This window comes from Apostichopus japonicus, chromosome 9, assembly GCF_037975245.1.
Source record: "Apostichopus japonicus isolate 1M-3 chromosome 9, ASM3797524v1, whole genome shotgun sequence".
Classification (NCBI taxonomy): Eukaryota; Metazoa; Echinodermata; class Holothuroidea; order Aspidochirotida; family Stichopodidae; genus Apostichopus; species Apostichopus japonicus.
Window position 1 is genome coordinate 26,173,807 of NC_092569.1, and position 18,655 is coordinate 26,192,461.

The 18,655-nt window shown below is 37.5% G+C and overlaps 1 protein-coding gene across 2 annotated transcripts in view; it reads right to left on the bottom strand.

Moving 5' to 3' along the window:
- The window catches only part of LOC139973228 (uncharacterized), a 127,150-nt gene that overhangs the window by 41,779 nt on the left and 66,716 nt on the right, over nt 1–18,655 (bottom strand). For both annotated transcript variants that reach the window (XM_071979763.1, XM_071979762.1), the window contains exons 41-58: nt 18,392–18,586; nt 17,921–18,162; nt 16,744–16,877; nt 15,681–15,814; nt 15,315–15,509; nt 14,466–14,695; nt 13,841–13,968; nt 12,824–12,948; nt 10,218–10,424; nt 9,500–9,696; nt 8,188–8,331; nt 7,037–7,161; nt 6,133–6,269; nt 5,350–5,556; nt 3,951–4,162; nt 3,021–3,151; nt 1,755–1,879; nt 375–572 (exon numbers count right to left, since the gene is read on the bottom strand). In XM_071979763.1, the coding sequence (XP_071835864.1) occupies nt 375–572; nt 1,755–1,879; nt 3,021–3,151; nt 3,951–4,162; nt 5,350–5,556; nt 6,133–6,269; nt 7,037–7,161; nt 8,188–8,331; nt 9,500–9,696; nt 10,218–10,424; nt 12,824–12,948; nt 13,841–13,968; nt 14,466–14,695; nt 15,315–15,509; nt 15,681–15,814; nt 16,744–16,877; nt 17,921–18,162; nt 18,392–18,586 (3,066 nt within the window). The remainder of the gene's footprint in view (nt 1–374; nt 573–1,754; nt 1,880–3,020; nt 3,152–3,950; nt 4,163–5,349; nt 5,557–6,132; nt 6,270–7,036; nt 7,162–8,187; nt 8,332–9,499; nt 9,697–10,217; nt 10,425–12,823; nt 12,949–13,840; nt 13,969–14,465; nt 14,696–15,314; nt 15,510–15,680; nt 15,815–16,743; nt 16,878–17,920; nt 18,163–18,391; nt 18,587–18,655) is intronic.

Sequence of the window (18,655 nt, forward strand, 5' to 3'; positions counted from 1 at the left end):
CAAGCCCTTTGCAATAATATTGCTCTGTGGTTCCAACTTTCGTGTAATAATTGACATGAGTTACACCACAGAGAGCATCATTATTAATTGCAAATATGTAAAAAATAACAAACAAAACTGCTCATCTTGAAGAGAAGAAATACTTGGTATTTCCCCCAAAATTATTTGTTCCAAACCAAAAATGATTTATGCTCTTAGACAAAATTGAAGAGTAAATAAACAGCTCTGCCAAATGGGCCATGTTGCTACATTAAATAACTTGCATCAAGCATGCTAATCATTTCTATACCTTGACTTGTTCGAATATTTACGACTGATAAAAAAAAAAAAAATTCTGAACATAATTATTTCCTTCCTCAGAAAATCAGCCTCACCTCTCTTAGGAAGTTGAATAAACTGAACATCTGCTGCAGTTCGCCAAAGAGACGTTCCTTTTCTGGATGTTGGCACAGTTCTGTGTGGACTAGATCCACGAGTTCGTCAGACGGTAGAATGAGTAACCTACCAAAAACGTCCTCTTCACAGACGACCCTGCTCCAAGTGAGGACCGTCAAATTTGATAGCTCTGATATCTGGGAAAGGAAACAGATTTTGTTTTTTCATTATTTAAATATCGAGAATGATCAATTTGTGAATAGAGATGACAATCTCATGATATTTAAATATCGAAAATGGTCAATGTGTGAATAGGGATGACAATCTCATGATATTTAAATATCGAGAATGGTCAATTTATGAAAAGGGATGACAATCTCATGATATTTAAATATCGAAAATGGTCAATTTGTGAATAGGGATGACAATCTCATGATATTTAAATATCGAGAATGGTCAGTTTGTGAATAGGGATGACAATCTCATGATATTTAAATATCGAGAATGGTCAATTTGTGAATAGGGATGACAATCTCATGATATTTAAATATCGAGAATGGTCAATTTGTGAATAGGGATGACAATCTCATGATATTTAAATATCGAGAATGGTCAATTTGTGAATAGGGATGACAATCTCATGATATTTAAATATCGAGAATGGTCAATTTGTGAATAGGGATGACAATCTCATGATATTTAAATATCGAGAATGGTCAATTTGTGAATAGGGATGACAATCTCATGATATTTAATATCTAGAATGGTCAATTTGTGAATAGGGATGACAATCTCATGATATTTAAATATTGAGAATGGTCAATTTGTGAATAGGGATGACAATCTTGTGATATGTTCACAAAAAGTAACACAAATATTAATATCCACATCTTACCTTGTCTAACATTATATTCCATTGGATATTCATCTCCACATATAACAGCATTAAATATTATGAACATTGAAAAAAGCAATAATATTCAGCTACTGCATTATGTTCATCATGTAGCCAGATGCAAAGATGTGTTCAGAACTATTACTAGTATATTAGTTCAAGAAAACTGCTATTGTATTAATTTAAAAGTATAAATAGTTTGAAAGAAAATTGTTGAGCTATTTTTAACCAAACATTATTGTTTGGAATCATTTTAATGGCTAAACTATTGGTCCTACATGAATAGACAAATATTATTGTATGGAATCATTTTAATGGCTAAACTATTGGTCCTACATGAATAGTCAAATATTTTTGTATGGAATCATTTAAATGTTTACACTATTGGTCCTATATGAATAGACTAATGATAACAAAACCGGAATTGTTTTATGTAGAGTGGACAAAAGCTACATGGAGACCTGGTATTAAGAATTAAACTCACCTCAGTTGAATTAAGGTATCCGTTCATCAGCATGCTGACGTTTTGAATCGATAATCCTGTCTCTCTAATGAGCAGGTAACCTACATCAGATGAGTTAAACCACATGCTGTAGATCGGTATCAGTCCTGTTGAGAGGTAATTTCAAAGCCACAATGAAATACAGAAATAAAAAAGCTGTTTTTTAATGGATGACTTGAGGCAGAATTTTTGTTCTTTGTATGACAAGGAATAAAAAAGAAAAAAATTTGAGTACTATTAACGATGCGCTTGTAGCTAATTCTGACTTCCAAAATATTTAGCTTTGAAAGTATTTGATCTCTAGAAAGCTCCTTCATAAAAAGATAATATAAGGTATGATATTAAATTTGACATGTTTTAATCCATATTACAAAAACACAGACTGCTATAAGTCCAGATTGAAATTTTCATACCACTTTTGATTATTGAGTAATGACCCTTTAATTAGCTGAGGTTCATCAATGAAAGTGACTGGACTAAAGAGTCTAATGTACAGAGCATTGAGGTCAGTTCCTCAGATGTGACACATGAACTCAACGGGGAAAACAAGACTGTTACGGCCTCAAATGACAGACTGTTAACAATCTGTGTTACAACTTTGTAAAGGACAAAATGATGTTGAATGTCGTGTGATTGGTTATGTATGCTTGTGATTGGTTATGTAGGCTTATGATTGATTATTCCAAGCTTGTGATTGGTTATGTATGCTTGTGATTGGTTATTCCAAGCTTGTGATTGGTTATGTATGCTTGTGATTGGTTATTCCAGGCTTGTGATTGGTTATGTATGCTTGTGATTGGTTATTCCAGGCTTGTGATTGGTTATGTATGCTTGTCTGCTGGTTATCTGGGCTTCTTGTGATTGGTTATTATATGCTTAAGATTGGATATTATAGGCTAACGATTGGTTATCTAAGCTTGCGATTGGTTATCTAGTCTTGTGTTTGGTTATGTATAGACTGAGACTCTCACCTGTCTGTGGATTGGTTATGTAGGCTTATGATTGCTTATTCCAGGCTTGTGATTGGTTATCTTGGCTTCTTGTGATTGGTTATTATATGCTTGATTGGTTATTATAGGCTTACGATTGGTTATCTAGGCTTGTGATTGGTTATCTAGGCTTGTGATTGGTTATCTAGGCTTGTGATTGGCTATCTAGGCTTGTGATTGGTTATCTAGGCCTACGATTGGTTATCCAGGCTTGCAATTGCTTATCTAGGCTTGTGTTTAGTAATGTATAGACTCTCACCTGTCTGTCGATTCAATGTCTGAAGATACAAGTTGTAGAGGTTTAAGAGCTCCTCTATCACCACAGTGTCTGTCTCATCGAAGAAATCTTCCCCGATGAAGATCTCCAGCAGTTCCAAAAGAGTCTCGAGTCTGCAGAGTAAAAAAGTTTGCATTCGAGAATGACTCAACGGTACCAACGGACAACGGAATTCAGGGAATGCTTACGGATACCGTGTACAGGTATGACGTATAATTATGGTGTTTTGATTTATGTCCGTGTTCAATAGTCGGACCTCAAAAGAAGGACGTCACCCCCATAATCAGTTCTATCCCTTCAACAATCTCCTCTAATTATAGCCTCTCTTTTCCTGCAAACTTTTTAACCCCTTCTCGGTTATCTCCTCTCTTCCTCCTCGGGTGAAAACATTTTGTCGATTCCACTGACTGCCATTCGTACATTTCCAATCCCTTACTGCCGTACATTGACAAACATCTGCCAGGTATAGCTGACTAGGTCTAGACTTTTACTTATTTAGTGGTGCAGCAGGATGAGAAGAGAGGGGATGGGGTGCGGGGAGGGGGGTAGAGAGTAACACTTGAGAAGAAAGACCAATCTATCTGAAATATTTTACAACCGGTTCTTTCAAAGCCAAAATAAAATGATGGAATGAAAATATTTTAATTTTACTCTCATCTGAATTTTCACATCACTTCTGTAAGATATACTTTCGGGGTTGGGGGGGTGGGTGATGGGGCCTACTGAGCAAGAGGACACACAGATTAGATTGAGTTTATTAATTGGAAAATGGAAGGATTGGATATAATTAACTTAACAAGATAGGGAAAACAGGAAGAGGAGGAAGGGAGAACACTAGAAGGGTCAGAGGACTGCAAGAGGTTGTACCACCACCGATCATAAACTGAGTTGGTAAGATGCCCTTTGACTTACTCCTGAAGATCTCCTTGCGTTACGTTCTCTAACATGGAGAAGATGTCGTCTACGAGCTCCGCTAATCCAGGAATCTCCAAATTTAGCTGGAAGGCGGTCGGATCGGTGATCAACGTTATCACGTTCGAGGTGAACTCTTGGCCGTTGCCAATGAAAGAGCTACACGAGAACTCTTCTAGAGGATTGGTATTACTGTCGCCCAGTTGTCGAATCTGAGGAGAAAATATGAAGCTTAATTTAGGAGTGTCAGCTCAGTGGTTAACGCCAGTTCCTTCCAACATAAGGTCCCTGATTCGAGGCACTCCAAGATTAATGTATGTCGTCCAGTTACAGAGTTATTGACAATTGACAATTCATAATCATGTATGTTAAATATGAATGTAAGAGACTGACTTTGGTCAGCTTGCGGCTTTGATAAGCCAATGAGGCTTCTTCGCGAGTTCCTGCTTGCAGGAGGATCTAACATACATACATACACACATACATAATTGTAAACAATATGGATATCTGTCGACATCTGAAATAAGATGATTAACATATTTACTTCATTACCAGCCTTCTATGTTTATGGTACCAAATTCAAGATGTTTCTTAAACAGTAGAACTTTATATACTGTAAGTCTCATCATTGTTACCAAAAGAATCTTTATCAATGTTAGTCCTGAGAGAATTTTTCCATCACTAGCTCCAGAGATGAATAAATTACTTTTTGTACAGCAACATATGCTGCCGCCCGTTACGAAGCTAGGCCAGCATCCAAGATAAAAAGGCAATGCTTTTTCCCTACTCTACCACGGTCAAAATAAAACCACATATATATTACTTTTTGTCAAAATTGTTACCAATGTGGGCATATTAGGCGGGAAAGTTTTCAAACCAGTAAAACCAGGCAGTCTCGGCTCGTACATTTATTAGGGCGTGTCATGTATTGAAGGAATATATGCACCAGCAGAGTTGTATAAAGGACTGCCCTGGGATGTATGTAAACTTAACCCCCTACTGATTACCATGCTATTAATTTTATCAATAACCCTATACCGTTATCAGCTGATATTAAACGAAAATAAAAACATGGAGATTATTTCATTAAGTGAACCTAATTGTAGTGGAACCTGTTGTTCGTTCATGACCTTGCCATTGAAAGATAAGGTACGTGTGTTATGACGGCAGCTAGAATATACAGGAATTAAATGTAAATGTATTGATATCCCATATAATGGTTTGAGGCAAAACAAGTGACCAACCAAGATATAAATACTTGTAGAAATATTTTGCAACTTACTTCCACTTTTAAAACTAGGTCTTTTTATATCAAATCATAGATATGGATCTACAAAGGAACCTCAATTATCAAAGGCTTATTAAAACAAAGTTTAAGTTGGGGAGCTTGCTTTGTTACCTTACTGGCTGCACTTTCAAAGTCAATAATGATGAGAACTCGCTGAATCAATTCTGTCCGAATCACAGCATCCATGGAGCAGATGAGAGACGAGAGGGCCGCAATATCCTCCGAATCGGACAGCTCTAGCAATGCTCTGAGATTCTCTTCACTGCATGTAGCATCTCCTAGGTTTCCTTCAATTATATCTACTGACAGGGCCCTCAGCTGTATCAAAAGACAATCAACAAGGATATTAAGTAATAAGGGAATTTTATCAGTCTTAAGATATCTGGGTATGCTTCATTGCTATTAGTCTATATTACTCAGTTTTCTGGTATAGACTAGATCACACCATTATATATTATGCTATACACTGCCCAGCCCTAGACAGCATTAGTCTATATAACACAATACACTGTTCTAGTCTAGACCACACCAGTATTTACTATGCGATACCCTGCTGAGCCCTGGACTTTACTAGTCTATATTACACAATACACTGGTCTAGACTAGACAACACCTAGTATAACTATGCTATACCCTGCCTAGCCCTGGACTTCACTAGTCTATATAATACAATACACTGGTATATAGCCCTAGACTTCAGTAGTCTATATACCACAACCCACTGGTATAGACTAGACCACATCAGTATATACTATGCCATACACTGCCTAGCCCTGGATTTCACTAGTCTATATAACACAATGCACTGGTCCATACTACACTATACACTGGTCCATGATAGAATTAACCAGTCTAGACTGCATTATACACTGGCCTAGACTACACTGCACTCACAAGCACTAGTTGTAAATATTCTTCCGAGACACCTTCCCAGGATGTCACGATGTCTGGTGATACCGAGAGTAATGTCATGAATAATTCAGTGACCAGGGTTTGGTTGCGTAATAGCTCTTGGATTTGTCCCTCGTACTCTGAGGAAAGTGAAGATGACAAAATAAAGATCACCATACTGAGACATGTTTCTGTAAGTTTGTTGTTGATGGCATATGAATAAATATCTCAAACAGCTGGGTGCATCTTTTTCAGACTACAACCACTTCACGGACTGATCCACTTCACGGACTGTTCCACTTCCAAACAAGTTCACCGGCCAGCTATCAGACTGTTATATATTAGTTGTAGTTACTGTAGTCCCAGGTGCAATTTAGCTGGTATTGTAGACTTTGCCATTTATGGACAGGTCACTCCCCCATCGTTCTATGAAATCATGTTATCTCCTTTCTATTTTCCCTTAAATGCCTAACAAAATTGTTGCCCCTTTATTACGAGTGTCACTTGGTACATCAAAACTTGACCTTCATTCTACTGGCTTAGGTAGGGACTGTTGGACTACATGTAGCTACTCATGGATGATGCAACATATTTTGAAGCTTGTAATGCCATATACTTCTTGTGGCAGTGAAGGGATGGCAGTGGGACAGGGGTATTAGTTACCCGTAGAAGGTATGTAAGGCTGGTCCCCAGGTATAATCCTATAAGTGGTGTTCCCCCAGCCCCACCATCACCCCTCCACCCTCGGCCCTTTCCTAAAGTAAAAAAGATGAAACTATATTATTCTAGCTTTGGTCTTTCATTGCATTTCACAAGTTGTGAGTGATAAGTTGTAAAGAACTCCAGCTATACTAGTATTCTCCAGCTAGTGATGTGACTATAAATAAATATGCAAAGAGTGACTTACCTGGGAGATCAAAGTACAGTTGATTTACAAGTTGAATGAAGAGGTCAGAGTTCATGAGCAAAGGACCAATGAAAGTTTGGCGAATAACGGGTGCCATCAACTCACAAACAGCTATCGGTGATAGTCTGATAAAAAAAAAAAAATTAAGGATAAACAAATGTTTACAGTGCCATTTGCTAAGACAGCAGTTGATGTTAAGTACTCAAATATCTCCCTTCAATGGTTAAATCATTTCTCTTAATTAAAGATTAACGTAAATATTGTTGATTAAGTGAAACAAAGAACAGAGAGAATGATCAAACATTGGTGGTTAGACAAAATGACAAACCAAGCAATTAATGAAATGTATAGTATGCAATTAACAAGGCTAATTAATAAATGGAATAGATTAATTAATAATGAATGAATAAATGAATAAATGAATGAATATATAAATGAACAATAGAATTAATTAATGAATGAATAATAAAATGAATGAATGAATGGAATGAATGAAAGGATGCATGAATAATAAAATGAATGAATGAATAATTTAATGGAATGAATGAATATACAAATGAATGAATGCATGAAAGAATGAATAAATGGGATTAATATGTAAATGAAGGAAATATGATAAATGGCTGGGATGGAGCGTAAGAAATAAATTCAGTAATTAAAGTGCATGGAATGGAGCAGCTTGAATGAATATTTAGATTTATGGAATAAAATAAATCCATGGATGACTTACCAGAATGATGGAATAATTAAATATTAAATGATGATAGCGAAAAAGTTAAACACATGAATGAATATTAACACACGAAATGGATAAAGCAGAGTAAACCAACAAATGAATACACTAACAAAAGAACAAGCAAATTGGCTAATGAATGGACGTATGAAAAAAAGCAATGAATGAATGAACGAACACAAGATGAACAAACAAATACACAAATGGGCAAATGAATGAACACACGAATCAACCAATGAATGAACGGACAAATCAACCAATGAATGAACGAACAAAATATGAAGGAACAAATCAATGAACAAATGAATACAGGATTGAACCAATGAATGAATATAAATAGAATTCATAGATATTCACAACATCAGTAGCAGCCTGCTATGCTTGACTAGATGATCAAAGAATTGATGTTTTCACTCACTTTCCAATTGTCATATTGATGGATGGTTCCATATTCATCCATTTGTTGAAGGCCTCTATTTCAGCTCTGATGCCCTCGATAAGTTGCACTGGTAGTCCATCCTCATTGAAGAAGCTGACGATAGGCTCCAATGATTTCATGACACTACAATTTAATGAGATGAAGGAAAAACGACATTTAAACCTTTAAATGTCTACGGACACCTTTGAACAGTATTGTTTTAATGACTCTAAATAGGCATTAGAAATCATGAAAAGCCTTTCCTTTATTCTAGTTTTATCTAGGAATAAACATTTGCTAATTATATGCATACTGATGATGCAAAGGGAGTGACTGCCTAATTTTCTGTTAATGTTATCCCTTTGTTTTACAATTCAAGGACCCTGGTTTGTGGCCTAAGGTGATTATTTGCAATATTTTAGTTTTATCATTGAAAAGAGGAACATTACATTTATTCGAATGATATATGTGGGCTTGTAATTAGAGGTTAACTTCTGAAGGGCTAAAATAAGACATTTTGATGAGCGCAACACTCCACGTCATAGTTTCCACATACTTAATGAGATTCCCAGATTCATCAAATCTTCAAATGAGTGTATTTTGTAAACAAAAAGAGCTTTTAACAAATTTCAACAGATTTTGCATCAGATTATCACAAACAACAAATGTACTGAACATGGAGCAAATTGGCTAGGTTTCTGTAGTACATTAAATTATGCGTGAACACTAGGTCGAGTAACACTATGAATATTCATGGCCAATGTTCTTGTTTACTTTAATGCGAGTATTCGAGAGATATTTAATGTGACGCGGTACTCTGTAAATAACAAATGTCAATTCAAGTCATAATGTTAACAAGTTTTCCTACCGAGATATTAAGTCCTCACACATAGAGAAAACTGTCATAAAAGTAAATTTATGCATTTTTTGTTTTTTTTTGTTTCAAACAACATTTCTTTACCACCTCTATATGATAGAACAACTAAACACTGAATCTAACCAGGTTGTAAACTTGCATAGAAGAGCAAAGTTTAACTGTATCATAATGGACCTTGACAGTGTATACAATATCACATTGTAGCAAGGAAGTGTGTAACAACATTAACTGAAACAGTTGCACTGCTTAAAATTGAAACTTAAGTTTTTGGGGGCCAATATTGTACTTCAGTTGCACAATAACAGTACACAACTTGAAAATGACATTCTGTACCGAGCATCTCTACTCAAGTTTAGTATACCACAACCAAAAAATTGGACTGCCTTTCAAAATTTTTTGGGAAAAATTTATCAAAAAAAATGGAGACTTTCTTGCCTGTCTATATCCTTTTGAAGAGTCGCAAGTTGAACTTCGTTAAGTCTTTCGAGAATAGTCACAAAATCAGTGTCCTGCAGGTGTGTTGCTGGCAATGCGGCTATTTCCTCGAATAGAGTAATGGCCTCCTCGGTGAGATTCAAAAGCCGATCCCAATCATAATCCTCCGTCGGTGATCCATAGGAGGCGCGATTCAGCTAAAACGAAAGAGCGCAGGAAGACAAATTTTTAACTTCTGTCAAAATAGACTATCAATTTGAGCAACATTTCAGTCACGACGGGATGGAACACGCTGGAATTTTTTGGAAAGCGCCGAAGGCACGACTTCCGTTTCATCTCTTATGAAAGGGGGGAGGGCAGAGAGGGTAGCACTGGGGTCTGATGTGCAGCAAGCTCTTATGTACAGAGAAAGCAAATTAACAGTTCCGACATCAAATGATGCATGTTTAGGCACATTTAGACTAGACACAAGAATTAATCGGCTGGAATTGTACAAAATTCCCCATCTGAATATTTATTTGTTCAACAATTGATGGAGGTGGGGTGTGGGGTGGGTTGCAGGGTGTCTTGGCCTGTTGGTGACCTCTGTATAATTTCTGTTATTAGCAAAAGAACACCTATTAAACTAAATGCCCCAAAACTATTACATTATAATATGATCTTATAATATAATACTATATTATCAACTCTAATCACTACATAAGATTTCTAAAAATACCTCTGAAGTAAACTCCAACATATTAAAACCATAATATGACTCTAGATCTTTGAAGTACTGCTCTGGTCCGAGGTCACAGAGGTATTTGTTGATGACCGTATCATTAATGTCTGGAGGATAATATATCCAAATCGTTGCGTTGTCGTTATTAATCTCCTCGCCGCAGAAGGCCGTATCCCATAATCCATATTTGTGTAAGTAGAGGAGCTGCCAAAAAATGGAAAGGGTATTCAATAGTTATATCATATTGATGGTTCCCCCAAGAAACATATAGAAAGTTGAAGGCTTTTGTGTCGAGTGCTTGTCACACAACTCAACACACTTAATTAGTGGCCACTGGTTACTTGTCACTGCTCTGGTCCACACCCAGGGATGTGCTCACACTGGGCGGCACCGGGCGGCTGCGCCCAGCAGTTCTGAATGCCGCCCAGCACAAACAGTATTTTAAACATTTCCGCCTGGCACTATTTTGATGATAATTTAACAAATTTTACCGTAACCAAAACTTGGTAGAATACATGGCACAGAATAGGAAAAATAGCACCACCTAAGCATACTTCATGTGCAAAATTTGTCCAGTGGGGAGGGGGTACCCCACCCATGAGATCCCTCTCCCAGGGTGTGGATCACACTACCGCACAACCTGCCCGGCACTCAACTATTCCTGAGCACATCCCTGTACACCCATATATCAAAGTGTCAACAATTCAAACAAGGGCTTCTCACACAACTTGAGAACACTTTAACTAGTGGCCACTGGTAACTTGAAACATCTATATAGCAAAGTGAGAACAATTCAAACAGTCGCTCGTGGAGCACTGCAGCGAATCTATGTGACCCCTGGGGGACTTTCCTTAATAGGGTGCGTCCACAAACCGGCGTGTGCAACAATATTTGCGAGTAACCTGGCAGGTACCCATTAATACATGTACCTGGTTGAAGAGAGGACGATGGAGATAAATATGCCTTGCCCAAGGAACACGATAAATGGATCTGGTTATGACTTGAACCTGCAGTACTTATGATCACAAGTCCATTGCCTTAACCACTTGACCACAATGCTCTCATATAAAAGACAGACACCTCCTTCCCGCCCCCTGCCCCCCCCTCCCCAAAAAAAACATTCAAAGAATAGTCGGTTACAAATGCTTTCTAGTTGAATACCGACCATTTAGTACATTTATTATTGATGATTTTTTTTGTGAAACGGAAAAAAACAAAACAATTAAACATGTAAAATTTTCATAATGAGCAAGCATGGCAAACAATCTTCTCAAACTAAACAAAGAAGTCATGAAAGAAAAGAAAATTAAAAAGTAGAAATTTAAGCAGTTTCTATTTCCTTTTGGGTGGAGGGAGGGAGGGAGGGGGGAGATTGCCGAGTTGTATCTTTGGCAAACCCTCCGCGCATTCTTGCCCCTCAATAGACAAGTTGCGTTCTAGATACTAAAATGAGGGTCTCTCCTTTATGGAAGGTATTTTGTTACTTTGACAGCCAAATCTTCCGCCAACGATCAAACATCTCTTTCATGTATTACTAAAGATTATTAATACATCAAAATGAATCATTCATGATCATTAAGTTCCTCTTCTGCCGAGTGTCTTGGATATGGTTACGACTACAGGGATGTAAGTGCAGCCAAAAAAAAAACCGGAAGACTATTCGGAGAAACCGGGGGAATGTCGTCCTAACGCATCCTACTCCTAGCTCTGAATACTTACGCACTATCGTTATGTTAGGCTAGCTCAAAAGTATTAGTGCTAACACATCATACCCCTAGTTCTGACTACTTACACACTATCGTTATGTTAGGCTAGCTCCAAGTAACGAATACGTCGCAGCGAAATCCGGAATAAAAAACAGTCTCACATTTGAAAGCGATCACGAATATCGACTATCATATGCGTATCCCGTAGATTTAGCCGCTCACAAATATCACAAGCGTTATTTCCAAAACTTACGTGGAGCACCCACAGTTACGAATCAACGTGAATTAGGCAAGGTTTTTCAACGACAGAAATGAGCTATGGCGATTTGAAGTTCGCACGTACGCAACGATGTTCACATGGCACACACAATGTTGTACAGTGCAATGCGATGTGTAACAGGAAATGGTATTTTGGTTGATCGATGAGTGAAAATTGAAGTTAGCTTGCTGCAACGGGCCAGGCATTTTTGCCGCGTTGTGTCTTTGATATTTGTACAATTTTGTGGAGCTTTATTGGAATTAAAAAACAAACGGATTTCCGTAAAAATACGGAAGACTTACATCCCTGCGACTATAATTCATCTTGAAAACTGAATAAAGTTAACTTTGCACCAGAGGAATAACCGAATGATAAACTGTCTTCTCCTATCCCTTCACTCTTTACGGTGAGAAATCACTTTATTAATTTAATTATTTATTTATTTGTTTGTTTTATCACCAATTGTGTATAATGGGAAAGGAAGTCTCATACTTTGGATTTCATCAATGCTTGCAAGAATCGTCAGCAGTGATACGGACCGAAACATGTTCGTCTACCAATTTAAATCTCTTCTCCCCAAATTCTACGGTATTGAAGACTTTTTAGTCTCTTACATTTAATCATTTTTAGGAACTCACCTCGCCAGCTTGCAATATTCCAAGATCAATCACCAAGGTCTGTATCTCTTCAGGAGAATAACCCAAGAGTTCTCCTGCAAGTTCAGGAGGAATATTTACATCCAGAGTAATCTGTAGGTCATCCACTGCAGAGAGCCAAAAAAAAATAATGAAAATTTAAGAGATTTCCATCATCTAGTTAGTGTCAAAATAAAACAAAACTGTTAGCAAACTACTTATCCACTAAAGAGCCTGTGTAAGAGTAAAAAGTGTAAAAGTAAGAGGGCCTGTCGTTTCGATCCTAGCAGGATCTTCTTCAGAGGCTGAATGAAGAAGGTTCAGCCTCTGAAGAAGATCCTGCTAGGATCGAAATGACAGGCCCACTTACTTTTACACATCTATTTAGTGTGCATACAACTGGGAAGGAAAAAAATGGTATTTAGGATCTTTTTTTCATTTTTAATAACCACAAATTTGTTGTTGTATGCTGTAGCCTGTTGTTAGTTTCTTTTCTTTTCTTTCAGTGTTGTTTGCATGTCCCTATCAAAAAACAGAGATGTCCATCGTTGTTTGACAAAGCTGAATTCAAGTTAACTATTAAGATGTACACAAATCCCAATAAGAAAACCTTCCACCAGGGGAGGTGGTAAAACAGTAGTCTGTGGACCACTCAATATATTAATCATCTACAAACCGTAGGTATACGTTTGTTAATAAACCATATCCATAACATGTGGGATTAAAGTCGGAACCATAAAGAGTCCTTGGGACAGACCAAATATGGACATATTTTGCATATATTATTCAATTTACTATCATGCAGACATTAACTCATTTATACAACAAATCTTGTGAACATTTTAGTAGTACACCTGTACAACCACATAAAAAATTTCTTCATTACGAAAGAACCGGAATCGGTCACTCCGTTAACCGCTCTTTTTTCATGGATTTTGTGGATATCACGTGAGGTTAAAGCGAGACGCAGGGAACTACTCTCTTGTTTAGAATGCTGTTGCAGGGACCTGTGTTATTTACCTTGGCCCTGTCCGATGGCCAGACTCAGGTGGGCGTAAGCCAGGAATACATCCAGGGATGGCTGAACTCGATCCCAGATCCCAGCCTGGCGCAAGGACTCTTCCAGCTGCAGCAGACCACCTTCCAAACTGTTTGGTGTGGAAGTTGACATAAGAATGAAGAAGAAATATATGTATTAGTAACATAGTAGTAATAACAGGATATGTCATCATGTACTAAATTAATAGCAATATCAATTTTGATTTTGACAGCCGACAATTTCACAATTTTCACATCTTGAAAAGGGCAAAGGGCATTTGTTTCTTTGTAGGTGGGGTGGTGGAGGGGGGAAGGGAGGGCTAGAGCAAGATTTGAACCATTGACCTCAGGATTAAAAAATCAATCCTTTGATCTAACAATAGAGCTGGTTTGAATCCTACTCTAGCCAAATATTTCTTTGATCTTTTTTGAAAATTCATTTATGTATTTTCATTTTCTTATGTTTTAATTTAATAGTCAGTCTTAAAATCTTCATACAAAAAATTAAATTACAGCTTTTTTTTTTTTTAAAAGTCATAATTTCAAGTATATTTCTGTTTATTTATCTCTCCTCCCCCTACCCCTCCCCCTCAAATTTCTTTTATACCTCATTGGAGCACCTCCCTGATTCACTTCATCCATTAGCGTTGCTGACCACCGACTGAAGGTACTCCTGAGACCAGACAAGGTGTCGTTCAACCAAATAGGGTCCAATTCAAGCAGAGGTGGGCCTGAGAAGAGATCTGAGAAAGCCTCTTGGACTTGTTGACTCAGAATGAATGAAGCCGTCCAGTTGTAGGGCCCCAGTGATGGATCGTTGTACAGGATTGGCAGAATCTGTTTGAGGAGTGAAATAAAAGCAAACAATCAGCAAAGATCAATGTATGAAAGATCAACGTATGAATGGACGAACTAAGATCACATGCCCCACAGATTTCAGGCAATTAGAGATCACTGTAAGGACAATATTGATTGATAGATTGATGGATTGATTGATTGACTGATTCATTCATTCATGCATTGATTCATTTATTCAGTCATACATTCATTCATTTATTGACTCACTTAATTACTCATTCACTTATTCTCGCACTCACTCATTCATTCATTCATACATTGATTCATTCATCCATTGAATGACTTATTCATTCACTCACTCACTCATTCAATCATTCACTCATTCATTGATTCATTCATTTATTGACTCACTTACTTGTTCACTTACTCACTCACTCACTATTGATTGATTGATTGATTCAGTCATACATTCAGTCATACATTCATTCATTCACCCACTCACTCACTGATTCATTTATTAATTCATTCATTCACTCACTCACACACTCTCTATTCACTCATTGATTCATTCAGTCATAAATTCATTCATTCTTTCACTCACTCACTCACGCATTCATTCAGTCATACATGCATTCACTCATTCATTCATTCATCTCACCCTCAGAATGATATCATCCAGATTGATCAGATGACTGAGCTCTATTTCCACGGCGGTCAAGTTGACGGAACAAAGGGCAGACTGAAACACCGAAACGTCAACGTTACTGTCAGGAGGCAGATCGAAATATTCCGCAATTGAACCATTTTTGCAGACGGTGAGGAGAGGTTGATCCATCTCAAAGAAGGCTGCAAACTGTAGGACATAAAAGAAAAGAAATTTAACATCGTGAGAATATTTATATTGGCAACAATTTCAAGAGTAGGACACTAAGGTGAATATGTAGCGTCGTTGCAACCAAGCAACATAGGACATAAAATCTTAAAATTTTGTAGATTTGTTTATCGTTTCACATAAATTCAGTACCTTATCCGGTTGCATAGAAAGAGACATCACAATTTCGATCAATTCTGGAGTAAGATCCTGTAGGGCAAGAAGTTCCCTTACATTGGTGGCGTTGTCCAATAGACCGTCAAAATGAGGCAGGACAATAGTAGTCCCTGTTATGAAAAGAAGAGATACATAAAAGTTATGGAAATTTAGTTACTCAATACATTACCTCTTACAGTATATGGTCTTAACATACCACCCCTACCAGACGAGATACCATAAAACCATTTAACATTACCATTTAACATTACCTTCCATGGTACATCATCTTCACATACTACCCCTACCAGACGAGAGACCATAAAACCATTTAACATTACCTTCCATGGTACATCATCTTAACATACCACCCCTACCAGACGAGAGACCATAAAACCATTTAACATTACCTTCCATGGTACATCATCTTAACATACCACCCCTACCAGACGAGAGACCATAAAACCATTTAACATTACCTTCCATGGTACATCATCTTAACATACCACCCCTACCAGACGAAAGACCATAAAACCATTTAACATTACCTTCCATGGTACATTATCTTAATATACAAACCCCTACCAGACGAGAGACCATAAAACCATTTAACATTACCTTCCATGGTACATTATCTTCACATACTACCCCTACCAGACGAGAGACCATAAAACCATTTAACATTACCTTCCATGGTACATCATCTTAACATACCACCCCTACCAGACAAGAGACCATAAAACCATTTAACATTACCTTCCATGGTACATTATCTTAATATACAAACCCCTACCAGACGAGAGACCATGAAACCATTTAACATTACCTTCCATGGTACATCATCTTAACATACCACCCCTACCAGACGAGAGACCATAAAACCATTTCACATTAACTTCCATGGTACATCATCTTAACATACCACCCCTACCAGACGAGAGACCATAAAACCATTTAACATTACCTTCCGTGGTACATCATCTTAACATACCACCCCTACCAGACGAGAGACCATAAAACCATCTAACATTATCTTCAATGGTACATCGTCTTAACATACCCTTTAATTCTCTGGTCCAGTGCAGTATGATTTGGTTGACTTCATCCATGATTCTCATCTGTTGTACTACTCCTTGATACCAGCTGGAATTGCTGATCGATGGTAAAACTGAGCTTTCGATCAAATCAAATATCCTAAAACAGATGCAAGAATAATATTCACATATCAATGGTAAAACATCACACTGATGGTGTAGGTAACATGATGACAACAATAGTGTAGCCTTGACAGACCATTAGAATACCGTTAATACATCAATGGTGTATCCACCAGGTCACCAACAGGTCACCAATGGTTCACCATCAAGTCAACATCTGTTAACCAAGACAGCAACTACATTAATTTATTCAGATACCAGTGGTGTAACACCAACTAAATAATTGTATTCAGATACCAGTAACGTAACACCAAGACAGCAACGACATTATTGTATTCAGATACCAGTGGTGTAACACCAAGACAGAAACTAAATTATTGTATTCAGATACTTGTGGTGTAACACCAAGACAGAAACTAAATTATTGTATTCAGATACCAGTGGTGTTACACCAAGACAGCAACTAAATTATTGTATTCAGATACCAGTGGTGTAACACCAACACATCAACTATATTATTGTATTTAGATACCAGTGGTGTAACACCAAGACAGCAACTAAATTATTGTATTCAGATACCAGTGGTGTAACACTAAGACAGCAACTAGTTTATTATATTCAGATACTAGTGGTGTAACACTAAGACAGCAAATAAATTATTATATTCAGATACCAGTGGTGTAACACCAAGGCAACAACTAAACTATTATATTCAGATACCAGTGTTTTAACACCAAGACAGCAACTAAATTAATATTCAGTTACCAGTGGTGTAACACCATGACAGCAACTAAATTAATATTCAGATACCAGTGATGTAACACCAAGACTGCAACTAAATTATTGTATTTAGATACCAGTGATAAAATAATTGGAAAAAATAATTGTATTTAGATACCAGTGGTGTTACACCAAGACAGCAACTATCTGTTCAAACCAAAAATACATCTCACATCTTTGATGTTAAACTGAAAGTACAACTTCTGAGGATTGAGACTAGAATCGTCCCAAATACAGTCGGTGCGAGACCGTGCAAACCCAAACAAATTAGAAAACTGAAATCTAACGAGGTAATCTTACCCGACGAACTGGCTGACGGGATCTGGGTTTCCCGTCTGCTCCGAGAAGGCATTCCACCAACTCTCGATCACCGCCAGCAGGTCCGATCTGGTTCGATTCAGCCACGTCGGATCCGCCTCAAAGTTAGGGGGATTCAGGATCAGGTCGTTGATAGCGTCCTGAACTTCCAGGGCGAGCTGGTAGGAGGCGGTCCAGTTGTACGGGCCGACTGCTTGCTGTCCGTTGTATATGATGAGCGCCAGCTACAATCAGACAGAAAAAACAATAAAAAATATGTACGATTTATACATTTATTATTATTATATTATTAATATCATGCACTCATCAATATTAATGTCATATAACTTCACATTAACATCACCTTCATTTGAAGGCAATAATACTACTCTTGATCATTTCCGGTATGCAAGTTAATAGCAACATTTTCAAACAATTTGACATCACTTCCGATGACGGAAGATGAAATTCTACCTGACTAAACGTATTGTCGAGCATGAAGAGTTTGTTAAGTTCTTTGTCTACGGCCGTGAGATTGACCGAGCAGAGAGCTGCGGCCACTGCGGTGATGTTTGAGGTACTGTCGGGAGATAACTGGAAGAAACTCTCAAAGTCACCCGAGGCACAAGCATTAGCAATGGGATTCTCAGCAGCCCAGAAATCATTCCACTAAGCAAGGAAAAAAGAAAGGGTTAAAAGCATCGGTTTAATTGAATTAGCCTTCTTTATCTTAAAACA